We start from the raw sequence: 18,217 nt of genomic DNA on the forward strand, positions 1-18,217 counted from the left end.
TCAATCATATTTATTGAGTGCTTACTGTGCGCAAAGCACTGTACTAAGCACTTGGGAGAGTACACTATAGCAATAAACGGACACATTCCCTGCCCACAGTGAGATTACCGAGACCCAAGTGCATAAGAGATGCAGAGAGGAGGTCGAGTAGGGGAAATGAGGGCTTAGGGAAGACCTCTTGGAACAAATGTGACCTTAATAAGGCTTTGAAGGTAGGGAGAGTAGTGGTTTACTGCATAAGGAAGGGGAGGGAATTCCAAATCAGAGAGAGGATATGGGAAAGGGGTCAGTGGTGAGACTGATAAGATGGAGGCACGGTGAGTAGTTAGAGGAGTGGAGGGTGTGGGCTGAGATCTAGTAGGAAATCAGTGAGTTTAAAACAAATGTGATCCTAAGAGTGGTAATCACTGAGGCTGCATCTTGTCAGTCTGAGCACTTCAAGCTTCCCACCTTACTCTTCATTGCACCCTAATGGTGCCGACAGAAAATACAAACTGGTCTGTTCCACGTTTGGAGAAAAAACAACAACATGTAAATCTCTACATTAGTAGAAAAACAGAAAGAGGTTCCTAACAGGGTAAAATTTGGATGGACAAGAAATAAGGAGCAATTTCAAAACACTTTGACGATTTCTAATCTGTCAGAAATCAGGCGGAAATGAAGTCAAATTGTGCTTCTCTTGTGAGGTTTGGGTTGGCCAAAAATAATTACTGCAATAATTATTTCAGCAAAATACGATTAAATTATTCAACACCAAGTGTACAAATTCATACACTAAAGCTATAAAGAGTTCAAAGAGAATAATTCAGCAATATGAGCCTTTTCCATTAACAATTTATCACAGATGGGTTTCACCCTATTTGTTCCTTGGGAGGATGCTATACAAATTCCAAATAGTGCTACTGGTTGGATTTAATCATTCAGGTCCATTTACATGATTTGCATCCCCACTTAAAGGAAACAAAGGCCAAGCTCCTTCAGCAAATTGGAGGTGTTCCTTACCTTGCCTCACATTATTCTGTTCTCTAAAGACCTGAAGGCTCCCCTTTCACACACTAATGTCCAAGGGAAGCTAGAACAAAGTTAAAGTTATCGATATGAAACAGCACTCAGTCATTCAAAGTTAAGTGTTTAGATGCCACTCTAAGTCAGAGACTGGGAAATGGGCCAAGAAGGTTAATGGTCTTTCTGGAAGAAGGTCATTACCATTAATATAGACATGAAAAAAATACATTTTCTTCTAAACTTTCTCTGAGAAAAAGTGTGGCCTAGTGAATACAGCATAGATTGGGAGTCAGAAAGACCTGGGTTCTAATTCTACTCCAGTACTCATCTGCTGTGTGACTTTGGGCAAGTCACTTAATTTCTATGTGCCTCAGTTACCTCATTTATAAAATGGGATTACAACTGTGAGCCCTATGTGGGATATGGACTGTGTCCAACCTGATTAGCTTGTATCTACCCCAGTGTTTAGTACAGTGCCTGGAACATAGTAAGTGCTTAAGAAGTACCATGTGAAAAATACACCTATTTTGTGCCCCATCTCTGTTCTTTGCTAGTTCCGCCAACTGGTTGCTACTGTGACATCACACCGTACTCAATTCCCAGAAACTTGCCACATTATTTAAACTGCAATGGCCAATTTGAATAAAATTTAACCACTTGCCACATTCTCACGTAGCAGAATTGGTTAAACTCAAACCAATTCTAAAATGTGGTCTCTTTGAAAGAAGTTCTTTTTAAGGCTCTATTAAACCAAGTGGGCCTCGTTTCAATGGCTTACTACTCTGCATGATTTTCTGAAAAAATATTATACGCGTGACCTTGACGTCTCAACCAAATGCTTCCTTTAGGCATAGACTGGAGCACCACAGAGAGAAAAGAGAGGAAAAGTTACAGATCAAAAGTGATCAGTAAATATGGGGAAGATAGGTCAATGGCTCCCTTTGATACAGTAATCCGGGAACTGCTATGTTGACTTTTGAAGCCGGATACAAGAAGACAAGCAAACTGCTTAATTTTTTTTTAAGGGATTGGTTAAGTGCTCACTACGTGCCAGGACTGTTCTAAGCACTGGGATAGATACAAGGTAATCAGGTTGGACACAGTCTATGTCCAGATCCCATTTTACAGATGAGGTAGCTGAGGCACAGAGAAGTTAAGTGGCTTGCCCAAGGTCACAGAGCAGACAAGTGGTAGAATCAGGATTAGAACCCAGGACCTTCTGACTCCAGGGCCTGTGGTCTACCCAGTAGGCCACACTGCTTAATTGCTTCCTGGAGCTGGCACGGCACTGTGGACTCACAAAAGGATGAAGCAAGATGAGGTTTTGCCTCCCCACCCCCAAGATTTTAAGCTCCTTATGGGCAGGGAACTTGTTTACCAACTCTGGTATATTGCACTCTCCCATGAGCTTAGCACAGTGCCCGGTACCCAGAAAGAGCTCAATAAACACAATTTTTTCATGGAATTTGTTAAGTGATTACTATACTCTAGGCACTCACTAAGTGCTGGGGTAGACACAAGTTAATCAGAGTGGACACAGTCCCTGTTCCACATAGAGCTCACAGATGTGGTACCTGAGGCACAGAGAAGTTAAGTGACTTGCCCAAGGTCACACAACTACTTAATTCATTAATTGCCTGGGGTTACATACCCAGCCTGCTCCACGAAACCTCTTCCCCTGACAAAATATTTCTACCAGTTATACAGAGCCTAATGCTATGACCCTATTATGTTACTTGGGGGTATGCATTAGCCAATAATGCAAGAACAGACAAAGCAATAGAAAACAAATTTTTAAAAAGGCCAGCATGGCTTTCAGGTGTTTGACAAGATTTGCTACAAGAGGGCATCAAATGTCACACCAACGTGAAGGTCTTGAAAGGTATAGCAGTGTCTAAACTCCTGTGGGGCTGTGAGAGTAAGACTAGCTACCACAGAAAGAAGCAGCTGGCTTAGTGGATACAGCACAGGCTTGAGAGTCAGAAGGATCTGGGTTCTAATCCCTGTTCTGCCACTAGTTTGCGGTATATGACCTTGGGTAAGTCACTTCACTTCTATGTGCTTCAGTTACCTCATCTTTAAAATCGAGGTTAAAACTGTGAGCCCCATGCGGGACTGTGTCCCCAACCTGATTCTCTTGAATTCCACCCCAATGCTTAATATACAGTGCCTGGCACATAGTAAGTGCTTAACAAAAAACAAAAAGAGGAGAGAGATCGAGATCCAGCTCTTGGATAGTTTCACTAATGTCAGCTGCAAGCAATTTTCAACCTCCAATGGCAAATTCAGAGAAGACCAACAATAAAGTTGAGGAATCCCTTTGGCTCAGCAGTACTGAAGCTGTGCTTGCAATGACACAACTTCATTGGAGGTGGTGGGGGACAGGCAGAATCAGGGGGGTGGCAGAGAGGATCTGACAGTAGCATTGTACCCAGGCAGCTGCTGGCAAATTCAAGGTTGAGGGGTTGGGGGGCACACCCTGCTTTCACAAGCAGGGAGGTCAGAATAAACATTTTTTTTAGAACGCAGCAAAGCATAGCCACCCACTCGGTTTAGCCACAAAGTGTGTTTTCAATATGTGGTTTATCTATAGCGCAATTAGGGAATGTTCTTTCAACAACACAATCCTGTCTGGGCTCAGGGCGCGGGTGTTACCAAGGAAACTGCTTGTACGCATGTGCGCAGCGCCAAAACACGTAAGTGCCACGGAGGGAGATTTCCTTAGTGTGAGGTTTTGCAAGACACAACCCACATGTTCTAGGAGAATTGGGTGCAGTGTTGGGAAACCACTGAAACAGGTGGACTAGCCTGGTGGGAAGCAATTGTGAGCAGGCTCATTCTCCTTGACCAGAGGCTTCCTGAAGGTTGAGCTACCAAGAGCCAGGGACCAAAACAGCAATGAGCTCTCATGGCAGCCAGCAACAATCTTTATGTGCCCATGGTGGACTGTCAGATGCAAATCTTTCTGACACCACACACACACACCCCCCACACCAGTAGCTTAATCACCTTTGAAAGGAAAGAAGAGGTACACACACACACACACACACACACACACACTTATATGCATCCCTCTAGACTATAAACCCGTTGTGGGCAGGGACTGTCTCTCTTTATTGCCGTATTGTACTTTCCAAGCACTTAGTACAGTGCTCTGCACACAGTAAGCACTCAATAAATACAATTGAATGAATAAATCTGTGCCTATGCAAAGGGCTGCAAGTGGGAGGTTGCTGTCATCTAGTGGCTACCCTGAGTGCCTTTTTTGCCAGACAGTCTCACACAAAATAACCACAGACTTCACATGAGCCACATATACATGCAGCTGGACAAAAAAAATTATAATAGTTTTTCTAGTGCCGATTTAAAAAGAATGAAACACCCTTGTCTTTCATAAGGCCTTTTTCCCTCAAGAGTCAGTGGCCTCTATTTTCTTTGGAACCCAGAACGTTGATGGACCCTCTCCTATTTTAACCATTGCATTCCTTAAACCCACTTCTATGTAAGCCACCATATCCTTACTCAGGCTTCCCCTCCAAATCATCAGTTTAAAATGCTTCTCTTACCTGATTTAACTACATACACTCAGTTTATCCAGGAAGTTGTAAAAAAGATGACTTTGGTGTTGGATGTGATCTGAGGCATACCTTCGGCTCAATTCTATCCCTCCCTCCCCGGGTGGAGAGACAGAAATAGTTTGTCATAAGCCCACGGAGGCTTCTAAAAGGGGAACAGAATAGTGAGAGCAATAGAGCTGGTTCTGCTTCTGGTGTTAGACTGTAACAATAATAATAATAATAATCGTGGCATTTGCTAAGTGCTTACTATGTGCCAAGCACTGTTCTAAGCCCTGGGGTAGATACAAGGTAATCAGGTTGGACCAAGTGGGGCTCACTGTCTCAATCCCCATTTCACAGATGAGGAAATTGAGGCACAGAGAAGTGAAGTGACTTGCCCAAAGTCACACAGCTGACATGTGGCGGAGCTGGGATTAGAACCCACAACCTCTGACTCCTAACCTCGGGTTCTTTCCACTGAGCCACGAGGCTGCTCCTCATATTTAGGGGGGGGGTGAGGTAGAGGGAAGAACAATGGAGGGGTGTCACCAGCATTCTGCCCTGAGGGCTGTCACCTCTGCTCTGTACCCCACAAATGACACCCCTCTGCATCTGCCAGAGAGATGTGATGGGGTGGTGCTGAGGAGGAGGAAGAGATGGTGATTGTTGTCTGGAGAATAATTACTTCTTCCCATGGAAAAGCAGGACCAGAAGAGGGAGGCTGTTCCCTCCCTCTCAGCTCCTCAGGGTACCTCATATCACCCGGAGAGAGAGGGAAGGAGGGAGAGAAGTAGCGTGGCTCAGTGGAAAGAGGCTGGGCTTGGGAGTCAGAGGTCATGGGTTCGAATCCCCCCTCTGCCACTTGTCAGCTGGGTGACTGTGGGCAAGTCACTTAACTTCTCTGTGCCTCAGTTCCCTCATCTGTAAAATGGGGCTTAACTGTGAGCCTCACGTGGGACAACCTGATTATCCTGTATGTCCCCCAGCGCTTAGAACAGTGCTCTGCACATAGTAAGCGCTTAACAAATACCAACATTATTGTTTGGGATGGAAGAATAAGGTCTACATTTATAGCTAGCCTGTGCCCAGTTCTCTCGAAGGACCAAAAACGCCAGTTATTTTCAAGCCTCGGTGGAATCTCTTTCTTTGGAGATGCTTTAAGAAAAGGAGAGATGCTTAATTTCCTGAGATGGAAGGGTATTCCTAAAGGCATGGCATGGGACAAGTTCATCTCTCAGGCCCTACGATTAAGATTCGGTGTTGAGTCTGGGAGGACTGTAATAAGGAATCTTTCAGTATTCTATTAAAGCATTGTTTAAGAGTACCAGTAGGACAGTAGTTCCCAAATCAAGAACTATGTTCAGAGACACCAATAAAGTTCTCAGCCTGCTAATCCCAACTGATCAACTATAATTCTGACAAGCTTTGGATTTTGGTTTTCATAAAACCAGAACAACCAGATTAGAAAATATAAACTATTTCAAAAGATCCAGCAGCCTTTACATTTGGGGAGTGACACCTCTCAACCACATTTCAATTAAGAAAAAGGATTTACTAACACCTCATCTCTCATTTTAGATAGAATGATATTTTTCAATGCCTCAGTTGAATAAACATTTACAGGAATAATCCATGTACTACAAACTCTGTAAAAACAAATTAGGTTATCGTAGCATCAACTTTAAGACTTAATATTCTTGGACAAATGGCCATGGAAGGTTTCAATTTTGAGGGAGGATATGGTTAGTCACTTATTTGCAATGTATCACTGTACACAAACAGAACAGGAGAGAAATCATAGAACATGAAAACGACTGGGAATGTAGAAATAGCACCATACCTTTCACCTTGTCCCAAGTCCTCACCTTCAGGCATTTCAGCCCTTGTTTGGAAAAATACAGCAATAAAACCACCGAGACTGCAGCTAATTATCCCAAATAAAGTGTTCTCTTCTCAATTTTGAGAGGGGTGTCCCCAGAGGGGAGGAAAAAAAAAGGGGGGGGGGTACCAGAAAGGCAGCAGTAGACTCCTTTTCCCAAATGGTTTTCGGAGAAAAGTGCTCCCTGCCCAGAAAGTTGGTGTTTACAAACTTCTTCAGAGCCTGCTCATCGTGAATGGACCTCAGAGTGGCTTGCTGTGATTGGCTCCTGCTATAAATAAACAGGTCACCTCTTACTGAGAGTACTGTGACAGGCAGTTGGGTAGCAAGCACAGCCTGGCTGCCAGACATTTTTCCTGTGGTCGTGTGAGCAGGCATCACCACCCAGTTATTAACCTTTATTTGTATGACTTCACCGAGGCCTGGTCTCTTTTCTTTTCCCCCTCAGTGAGGCAGGACACTAACCCAAAGGACAGATCTACCTGCAGGGGTCCAGAAATTTCAGCACGGGCTATCAAATCTCATCTCCCTCATGTTACATATGGGGGGGGGGTGAGGGGGAAGATGCCAGAGGTGGCGAAACTCTGACAGCAGCAGGTTCTGGTGGTTACTGCCTCGAATGTCCAGTAAGCAGAAGTTCAGCAGGAGTAAAGACAGTTTTCCTTCTTATGCAAAGGGCTAATGTCAACACAAACTTGGGTTTCTTCCCTTGGGTCTAGCTCTCCTTTCACAAAGAAGAAAAGCCCTCCTCTTGCGGCAGGAGCATCTGGAGTTCCTAGCACAAAGTATGAGTGACTCTAGTTTATCAACTTGATAAAATGGTTTCCACATTCAGCTCTTCACGATGTGTGTGTGGGGTGGGGGAGAGGAGAAGAGGGAACAGACAAACACTGGCAGAATCCCTCTCAGTAAGTCTCACGTGAGAACAAATAATATTATGGCATTTATTAAGCAGTTTCTATGTACTTAGTGCCGAGGGAGATTTAAGGTTATCAGATTTGAGAGAGTCCCTCCCACCCTGGGCTCGCAATCTATTTTTTCCCCATTTTACAGATGAGGAAACTGAGGCTCAGAGAGGAAGAAGACTGACACACAGCAGGCCAGTGGCAGTGCTGGGTCGGGTTAGAACCCAGCTCTCCTGACAGCCCATCTCTTGCTCTTTCCACTAGACCACATAGCCTGTAACATCCCATGGAACATCCCTATAACGTTCCATGCTCATGGAACACATCTTTACCAGATTCTGTGAAAACTCTTTTCTTTAGGTGCAATATATGGCAAAATCAGGTTCTGGGTTGATCTACTAAACAGCACGGATAATCAATAGAAATGCGATGGACAGCATTGACTTTTATTTTTAAAAATGTAAATATCCCATTGAATGTTTTAAAATCGACATGTCCATTTTGTTTCTATTAAGTAATGATCTATTTATTGATTTGGCACCAGTTTTCTAATTGACTTAACACAAGACTCCCTCCTCAAATGTCAGATGCCTTTAGAGCTCACAAGCTAGGGAGAGTTGAGTGTCCTCAAATCTTGGCTGGTCAATTTTTAAAAAACTAGAAACCAAATAATGTTCTGGACCAGGAGAAACGACTCCTTTCAAATGAAATGAAAAACAGAGGCCTGCTCATGTAGTACTTGGAGAAGTGGGTGTTGCCTCTAATGTTCACATTTCCACTCAGATAATTTTTTCCTGGCCAGCCTAATTTTTTCTTGATATTCTGATTGTATAATGTACTGAATTTCTCTTAGTACCTGCTGTATGGTGGAGCTGATGGTTATTAAATGGCACTGTCACACTGAGTACCTCTAGAACTGTCCTCTTTCAAGTAGATTGAAAGAACTATGCCATGCTTCCACCACTGGGGCACCTTCTAGGGTCTAGGAGATCAAGGATGCAACACAGAACTACTGACTCACAGAAAACATCCTCCCTCCCCCTGGTCCCCTCTTCCCAGCTACACACACATCACCTCAGCTCTACCTGCCCCCGGCCATTTCCCCGACCTCTGAGCCCCTTATCAGGGGAGGGCAAGGTGTGTTGAGGGAGACAGGGAGGTGATGCGCAAGCAATGTACAACTGCCAATGTACGATCCCCAAAACTGGAAAATTGGATGATGCTATTTTTCCCCACTGTGGTGTTCTAAGTGGTTCCCTAGTGACCTGGAAGGGGTCCACAGCTTAACTTTGCCAGAGAGTCACTTCGCTACTGAAATCTAGCTCACAAGGTATGGATCTGGGGAGTTCTGACTCAGGGGTAATTAGTATGTTCTTTTAAATTTGCTTAAAATTGTAGACAAACAAAATGGGATAATTATCCCTAAATTCATTTCATCTAAATTTCTAAACTGTCATGATTTTGGCTATTACTTTTATGATTCACACAGAGGAACATCTGCATGACAAATATTTCTTTGGTGATATTATTCCTTTCTGACATTTATGTTTGGCTAAATAATCAAATTTGCAGGTATTGTTGGTATGCAGAGAAATATTAAAATAATCCCGCTTAATTTGGGCTATTTATTTCTGTGGTAATCCAAAATTTAATACCCTAATCTTGGTTTTGAAGTGAGGGATATATATTGGAGCAAGAAGTATTTTGATGCAAGCAAACTGACTCATTACGCAAGGAACTCCGGACTCTTTCCTGGGAGAAGTAAAGACACCCCTCATCCCCAGAATATATATATATATATATAATATGTATATATATACACACAGTACATTTTAAAAGACCAAATGACATATGACTTCAAATCAAAAATACAACTCACTTCCAGGGGCAACAGCAGGATTGCTGACAATTTAACTCAGGAATACACTAAAGCAACTAAGTTCAGCTTTATATAATTAGGACAAATTCATAAAATAACCTGAATCTACTTGGGTAGCTTTTAATTTTAATTTCGGGTTTTGGGGTTTCCCATCAATCAACTATCATCAAAATGTTAAAATAATAAAGGCAGCTGTAAGCCACTTTAGGCTGTAAGCCTGTTGTGAACAGGGACCTTTTCTACCAACTCTGTTATATGGTACTCTCCCAAATGCTTAGTACAATGCTCTGCAAACAGCAAATGCTCAATAAATATGATGGACTGATTGGCAGCAATTGGGAGAGAAGTGACTTTCCTTGAGCAAAGATAACAATAACTGTGGTATCCATCGTGTCCTTACTAATAATCCAAGCACTGTGTTAAGCGCTGGGATAGATATAAGACAATCAGATAGGATGCATGGTACTAAGAGGCAGGCTTGCAAACAGGCAGTAGAGAGATCAATGCAGCAAAGGAATAATAGAATGGATAGTTGGTCATGCATAAATCTAATCAGTTACACCCACACACATGAATAGGATGTCACTGTCAGAAGTCATCTTCCAAAATGAAAGATAGCTATATATGCTATGCTACTATTCAGATAAACACCACAATATTTTAAGTGTCTCTTCCCCTCTTCTAGATACGGTAAGTTCTACATAATACTTGTTTTCATTTTGCATTCTGGGCAGAATGTAGTTGAGGAATCGGAGAATCAGAACAAAGGGGAACTGGAGAACACAGCACCTAGCTAACTGGATAAAGGGTGATGTGGGAGTCATACAAGATATTTCTGTGCATGTGCTCACTGTAGTCAAAACAGGCCTTCTTTTCTCTTTTTTTTTTTAATGGTATTTGTTATGTGCTTACTATGTGCCAGACACAGCTAAGCGCTGAGTATATGTCCCACAAGGGGTTCACAGTCTTAATCCCCATTTCAAAGATGAGGTAAATGAGGGACAGAGTAGTTCAGTGACATGCCCAAGGTCACACAGCCCAGACAAATAGAAAACTGGGATTTAGAATCCAGGTCCTGTGACTCCCAGGCTCGAGCTCTTTCCACTAGGCCATGCTGCTTCTTAACATGACTTTTTGTGAATGTGAAGCTCTTGGAGAACACAACTCTCGTTATCGAAGAGCTGATCATTGCAAACTTACACTTCTCTGGGTGAGAACTTAAAGGGGGAAATGCTTTCTCTAAATATAAAATCAACAGGTTTAAACAGGTGGTTAAGGACAACACTTGGTTTCTACATTAAGATATTCATCCTGGGATGGGCATCTGGTTTAAATCATTAACTGCATCCCTCTGTCGAAAACCACAACTAGTGTTCTCTGTTGTGCAGGTCACTGCGTCCATGTCATTTCCTCCTTGACTACAGGTCAATCAGTGTATCAAATTCAGAATTCCTCCTTCTTCTAAGGAGAGTGAAAATGATAGTCGGAGTAAAGCCCTGCAGAAACTTCAGATTCTCAGCCCTGGCCCAGCCCTAGGCTCGTCTGGATCGACTAGTTCTCTCCCTTCTGGATTGTGAGGTCCAGGCCCAGGCCCAGCCTAGTAGGAAGGGGGTATGATCTTCTCTCCAAGGTGGACGATACACTATTCATCAATTGGAGAGTGACTATGAGATGCACACACTTTCTATTGCACTGCATCGATTGATTCATTGCCAACAGTCAAGGAATCACGGGTAACATTTAGTGGGAAGGACACGGGTTTCAGAGTCAGAAGGGTTTAGTTCTCTTTCCAACTCTGCCTTTAGTCTGCTGAATGACCTTGGGCAAGTCCCTTATCTTCTCTGTGCCTCAGTTTCCTTATGTAAAAAAAGGGAATTCCTGTTCTCCCTTTTATTTAGCTCATGAACCTCACAAAGGGCAGAAAGTGTATCTGGTCTGATTGTGCTGAATCCCTTAAGCACTTCGCTCTTCTCTCCAGTCCCACAGCACTTATGGAAATACCCTTATACTCTTCTATGCCCATCTATAATTTATTTTGATGTCTGTCACCCCTGTAGACTCCTTGTCGGAAGGGATCACGTCTACCAACTCTATTATATTGTGCTTTCCCCAAGTACTTAGTACAGTGCTCTGCACACAGTAAGCACTCATTAAACACCAACGACTAACTGATCGACCGTATCTACCCCAACACTAAGCACCTAAGCTCTTTGTGGGCAGGGAATGTGACTGTTTATTGTTATATTGTACTCTCCCAAGTGCTTAGTACAGTGCTCCGCACACGGTAAGTGCTCAATTAATGCGACTGAATGAATGAATGCTTAGCACGTAGTAAGCACTTAGACCCCACAATTATTTGTGGGCTCTAGCAGCAGTAGCATCACTAAACAGGTCCAAGAAAGATTTTTAGTGTGGCTGTAGTGCTGTACAATGTCTATCAGCATCATCAACTTGCTGAGTGCTTTGTGCAGAGTACTATATTCGGGAGAGCACATGACAATAAAATTGGTAGACATGTTCCCTGCCCACAAAGAGCTTACGGTCTAGAGGGGGAGATTGACATTAATACAAAAAATGTATCATATATCATTTATAAAGACGTATATCATAATTGCTGTGGGGTCAGGCAACTTGTACACAGGAAGGGCAGCACCGCCACCCAAGGAGACCCCAAATGAAAGGCAGGCAGACCGCCCACGTTGGGCTCAGGACACACAGGCTGACCCAAGCCTATGCCTATCTCAGACGAGAAGCTACCAAAAGCTTCGATCGGAAAAGCGGCAGGCCAAGGAAATGGGGATCCTGTAGCTCAGGTCTCTGCTCTAAGTCTGCTTTTATAATTCTAATTACTCCAAAAATAAAATTTCTCTAACACAGTTAGCTGCCATCTGTTTTAACTTTCCCCCAGGGCGGGCTTCCTCCTCCAAATGAATGGCTTTGTTTCTTTCTTACCCAGGAGCAGCTGGCAGCTACAAATGAACCCAACTCTTTGTTTTCTCATCCTCCCCTGCCATTTTCCCTATTTAAGCTGGAGGCGCCAATCAATTAATCAATAGTATCTGAGTACTTTCTCTGTGCAGACCACTATACTAAGCACTTTGGAGAGTACAATACAATTAGTAGACACACCCGTGCCTCTAGGATCTTAAAAAAATAATGGAGACAAACACTACAGTGAATGACAAATAGGGAGAAGCAATAGAATATAAATATATGAATATAAATGCTACGTGGGGAGAGGGCGAGTACCTAAGGGTTTAGATAACACAGATGTCCTGAGGTGGTGATAGGGGACATACAGGGTGGGGAGATGAGAAATTAATCGGGAAGACCACCTATAGGAAATGAGATTTTACAAGCACTTCGAAGAAGGGGAGAATATTGGTCTGTCGCATATAAGGGGGCGGAAGTTGTAGGCAGAATGGAGGGCAGAATACAGGTCAGTGGTGAGAAAGATGAGAATGAGTAGGTTGACTTGAGAGGAGTGAAGCGTACAAGCTGGAGTGTAGTGGGAGAAGAGTAAGGATAAAGGTTGGGGACAGAGGTGATTGAGGGCCTTAAAGCCAATGGACTGGAGTTTCTGCTTTATGTAGGGAGGAATGGGTAGCCATTAGAAGTTTTTGAAAAGTGGGGAGGGATGTGTACAAAATGATGCTTTAGAATAATGATCCGGGCAGCAGGAATCTCTGTTCTGGACTTAGCGGCTGATTGCCCAAAGCGGTTGATTGGTCAGTCGGTTGGTGGGTCTCTCACTCTCTCTCGCACATGTACACAATCACACACACACATGCACGCACATGGCTTCTTCTGATTTTTCACAAGGCTAGTGTCCCCAATTCTGCCCCCAAGTTTTTTCCATCAGTATTATCTCTGGGGACATTTCTGAGGACAACTGTGTGCTTATGCTTAAGAGAGCCCACTGATTTATTTTTAATTTCCATTCACCCATTTCAGAGGGGTGTCATTTCACATCAGATAACCTCATTGTCCCAACTTGCCTGCCCATCGTCACTGGTCAAATTGTAAACATCCTCTCAGGCCCTAAATATAGCTAAAGTGAAATGGAGACTCCAGGTTGGAAGCTTACAAGCGAGGCAGGGAAATGCAATGCATTTCCACATTTATTCAGCACAGACCCACTGGTCAGAGGCTCCGCCTTGCCCCCGCCCCCCATTATTGAGGCCCACCTTCCCCGACGATGGCGTTGTGGGAAAAGTTACCTATCCGGTCCCCTGGTACAAGGGATAGGGTCCTGCGGGACTTCCAGCTGGCTCACAGGGACATTTTGTAGATTACTGCTTGGGAGACAGGTCGGCCGACGGAAAGCCTATCGTGAATTCATAAGAACCAAGCACAGTATTTCTCAGTCTCAACTGGTGGTGGAAATAGTGCACATGTGCAGGATTGCCTAGTGGTTAGAGCTTGGGCCTGGGAGTCAGAAGGATTTAAGTTCTAATAGGGAAGCAGCACAGCTCAGTGGAAAGAGCACGGGCTTCGGAGTCAGAGGTTGTGGGTTCTAATCCCAACTCTGCCACTTACCAGCTATGTGACTTTGGGCAAGTTACTTAACTTCTCTGTGCCTTAGTTACCTCATCTGTAAAACGGGGATTAAGACTGTGAGTCTCACGTGGGACAACTTTGTACCTACTCCAGAGCTTAGAACAGTGCTTGGCACATAAAAAGCACTTATATACTATCATTATTATTCCAATCCTAGCTCTGACACTTGTCTGCTGTGTGACCTTGGGCAAGTCACTTCACTCCTCTGTGCCTCAGTTCCTTCATCTGCAAAATGGGGATTAAGACTGTGAACCCTCTGTGGTACAGGGACTGTGTCCAATCTGATTATCTTGTATCTACCCCAATACTTAGAACAGTGCTTAGCACATAGTAAGCATTAAGTACTTATAAATTATTATCATCCTAATTGGAATCCACAGCTAATCCACAAATTTCATTCTCGCCAAGACTTGGCTTCCTTTATCACCCCTTGAGACTGGAATGTGAGCCCCTTGAGGGGCAGAGACCATGTCTATCACTACTTGGACCGAATGTTTAATGTGAAGAAAAAATGAAATAGAGTTTCATGTTCTATAATCATCCGCTCCCTCCTTCTGGAGATAGCATTGAGCTGGCCAGAGGCATCAGAAAGGGAGAAAAATGTAGAAGCAATTGTTGCTAGACTATATGCAAAATAAATAATAAAACCAGCTACATTATCAATACTGGGCCCAACCTTCTACCATCGAGGGGGAAAATGATTTGTCAAAGGGTCTACAGGATCCATGGAGTGGTGAAGGAGAAGAGATCCAAGCAGAAGAGGAATAAAGCTGAGTAATTATTATCCACAAACTAATTTAACTACTACATCAAATAAGTGATTACTCATCACACAAACAGTCCTCCCAAATCCAATCAGTGCTTCATCAACAGCAACAGGGTTAAACAGCAAACACAATAAAACTTTCCTATAGTATATTTACAAAGTTAAATCTGATCTAATGGATCATAGTAAAGAGACATCAGGCATCATCATTATCATCAGTGGCTCTTACTGAGTGCTCACTATATGCAGAGCATTGTACTAAGCGCTTGAAAAAGTGCAATAGAGTTGGTGGACATGTTCCCTGCCCACAGTGAGTTTACAGTATAGAAGGGGAGAAAGACATTAGTGGGGCACTAATCTGTGAAGTAAGGTAGGAAGGGACAAAGAGATTAAGTGCTTTAAAGCCAATGTTAAGGAGTTCCTGCTTGATGCAGAGGTGGATGGGGAACCCCTGGAGGCAGTTGCTTATGCCATGCTCTGAAAATACGATGTCTCTCTATTGAATGGTGGAGTTCTTCGTCATCAAAGATGGATGAGCTTTGGCCCAGTCACAGTGACTTGAGGACTACCAAGAATAGAAATTTAGTGCTAGTAATAATATAACTATCCAAGCGGCGAAAACATACATAACTGCGCACTCTGGTCTCCTACAACATGAGGTCTGCAGTCTCGCGGAACCCACATTAAACATTCTACCATCACACTTGATTCAAGACACTTAAGAAAAACACATGTTATGGCAGAACCGAGGGTCTGTCCTGTTACTTTTTTAAAAAACAGAATCAAATCAACCAGTCAATTGTATCCATTGAGTTCTTACTGTGTGCAGAGCACTGTATTAAACGCTTGGGAGAGTACAATGCAAAAAACTGTTAGATATGATCCCTGCCCTACAGATGCTTATGATCTACTGGGATAAGGTAGCACAGTCACTAGGAACTGCACCAAGTTAAAACGGACCATGTCATTCATTAATTCATTCATTCAATCGCATTGATTGAGCACTTACTGTGTGCAAAGCACTGTACTAAGTACTTGGGAGAGTACAAAATAACAACAAATAGGCACATTCCTGCCCACAACAAGCTCAGCGTCACGTGGCTGCTATTACCTTCACACGGGAAAATATTTATAGAAGTAGAATAATTGCTAAATTAATAGCTCCTGAGAAAAACAACCTGTAGGAACACTTCCTACAGCTCAGCTGCTCTGGTTGAGTAATGGGCAGTGGGAAAAGGAGCGATGCATTGGCTATTGCTTTGGAAAAGATTGCAAGCTTTAATTAGCAGTTTGGTTCTCTGCAGTGAGGATAAATATTGTGTTGCTATGACTGAAACCATTCTGTGCATGTGGGCCACCCTTGTATATTATTAGCCCATATCACATTAGGTACAAATCAAGCTCATGGCTCCAGGTGCAAATATAGTCACTTAGCACATTAAAGAAATGGGTTCCTCTATCCAAACTTGATGTCATATTCTGAATTCTACTGAGAAGATGCACGGCAACAGTGATAAAAGTTGATTCTGAAACATGATCTGTGTTGTAAGTCCATGTTAAAGCGGTACTTTTTTAAAACTAAAGACTGTTGACACACAGCAATTGTTCCAAATCCTGTCCTCGAGTAGACATAGTCATATATCACAGCCACTCATGTGAATTAGGCATGTGTGCCTGGAAGCAGAGTTAAATCTAGTGAGGAGAGTCATTTCTATCCTAGTATTTGTGGTAAAATGATATAACTTCGGACATACCAAATCTGAAAGTCATATCTGCTTACTGAAGACACAGTGTAGGTTAACTCTAGATATGGGGCCCATGTCAAACAGAAACTCTTCAGGAGGTAGAAAAACACTGAATAACCTAAGGCCCCAGAAGCAGTTAGCAGGGCTAATCATTGGACTTGAGAGTAGGATTTCACCTACGATGGTGCAAAAACATGGTGAGACTCTTTTGGTCCCTGCAATAATCTTTGGCCCAGAAACACAGACTCTCATGATCATCAGGAGTGGGGAACTCTCTAGACTGCAAGCTCCTTTTGGGCAGGGAACCTGTCTACCAACTCTGTTTTATTGTGCTCTCCCAAGCACTTACAGTACAATGCTCTGCACACAATAAGCACTCAGTAAATAGGATTAAGTGATTAGTCATTGCATGAAGGCTCATTTCATATCCTTTATCGTCCATTGGATCCCCTTGAAAATGGCATCCCCACCCCTCCTAAATTCCATTGCACTTACACTCAGGGGGCTTGAATTAAAAAACTATTAGCTCAGATTCACCTCTGTGTGCATTTAGGATCCTCCACCAGCAGAATAACTAAGTTCTTGAATCTTTCAATCACCCAGAAATAAGACTTTTCCCAGAGCTAAATAAAAAACAGTCAAATTTATTGAGCACTTACTGCATGCAGAGCACTGTTTTAAGTGCTTGGGAGAGTACAATAACACAATACGTTCCCTGACCTCAACAAGCTTACAGGATAGAGAGGGAGGCAGACAATAATGTAAACAAATTACAGATATGTACATAAATGCAGTGGGGCTGAAGAAGTGGAGTGGATAAAGGGAGCAAAGCAGGGCAACAGAAGGTAGTGGGAGAAGAGGAAATGAGGACTTAGTCAGGATTTGAAGATGGGAGAGTAATTTTCTGTTGGATATGAAGAGGGAGGGTATTCCAGGCCAAAGGAAGGACTTGAGCAAGAGGCAGGTGGCGAGATGGACAAGGTCGTGGTACAGTGAGTAGGTCGACATTAGAGAGCAAAGAGTGCAGGCTGGACTGTAGTAGGAGAGCAGCAAGGTGATGTAGGAGGGAGAAAGGTGATTGAGTGCTTTAAAGCTGATGGTAAGTAGTTTCTGTTTGATGTGGAGGTGGATGGGCAACTGCTTGAGGTGCTTGAGGAGTGGGGAAACGTGGATTGAATGCATTTGTTGAAAAAAAATCTGGGCAGCAGAGTCAAGTGTGGACTGGAGTGGGGAAAGACAGGAGACAGGGAGATCAGCAAAGAGGCTGATACAATAATCAAGGCGGGATAGGATAAGTGCTTGGATTAATGTGTTAGCATTTCCCTGGTTTTTACCTGAACCCCCCGGATGCAAATTAATCACTGTTACAAGATGTTACCCATAAAGAAAAGAGTTATGTAAATACATTCCACTTAATGCTTTGTTCTTTTTTCAGAGTGAAAGGAAACACTCCACCTGGATATGGAGGCTGGATATCATTGCTACAAATAGCAACCTAACATAATATTGTGTATGTAACTGCACTCGATGAAGTAAAAAAACTTTAGGAATTCATTTTCCTGAAGAGCACAGACTGCGATGCCAATGGAAACCATCTGATCTCTCAGCAGATGAGAGGCTATTGTCCCAAACAGAGAAAGAGGGGTCCGGAGGTGGAGGAGGCCGAGAAGAGGAGAGGAAGAAAGTGGTACTTTAGCTACCACAATAATGAGTGGGTTAGAATGGAACTGTGGGTCAACCAGTGGCCCGTCTCACCCTCTGCCCACCCCTTGAGAGATCTCTGTACATGATAGGTTATGGGCAATGAGGGACCCTGAAGGGACTGTAATAGAACAATGTTCCTTCAGTCCCAGCAACAAAGAAGAGCCTTTCATACTGGAGGGAGGCACAACTTGGGTATGTGCACAAAACAGAAGGGCTT

The 18,217-nt window shown here is 43.2% G+C and overlaps 1 protein-coding gene across 5 annotated transcripts in view; it reads right to left on the reverse strand.

Annotated features, from left to right (window-relative positions):
• Positions 1-18,217, reverse strand: part of RETREG1 (reticulophagy regulator 1) — a 79,261-nt gene that overhangs the window by 19,995 nt on the left and 41,049 nt on the right. The window contains exon 1 of one of the 5 annotated variants that reach the window (XM_007655518.4): positions 6,403-6,638. The exons of the other annotated variants lie outside the window; for them this stretch is intronic. Within the exon in view, the coding sequence (XP_007653708.2) occupies positions 6,403-6,437 (35 nt within the window). The 5' untranslated portion in view covers positions 6,438-6,638. Of the gene's footprint in view, positions 1-6,402; positions 6,639-18,217 lie in introns of those variants that run through there. 5 annotated transcript variants of the gene reach the window in all.

This window comes from Ornithorhynchus anatinus, chromosome X3 (assembly GCF_004115215.2).
Source record: "Ornithorhynchus anatinus isolate Pmale09 chromosome X3, mOrnAna1.pri.v4, whole genome shotgun sequence".
Lineage (NCBI taxonomy): Eukaryota > Metazoa > Chordata > Mammalia > Monotremata > Ornithorhynchidae > Ornithorhynchus > Ornithorhynchus anatinus.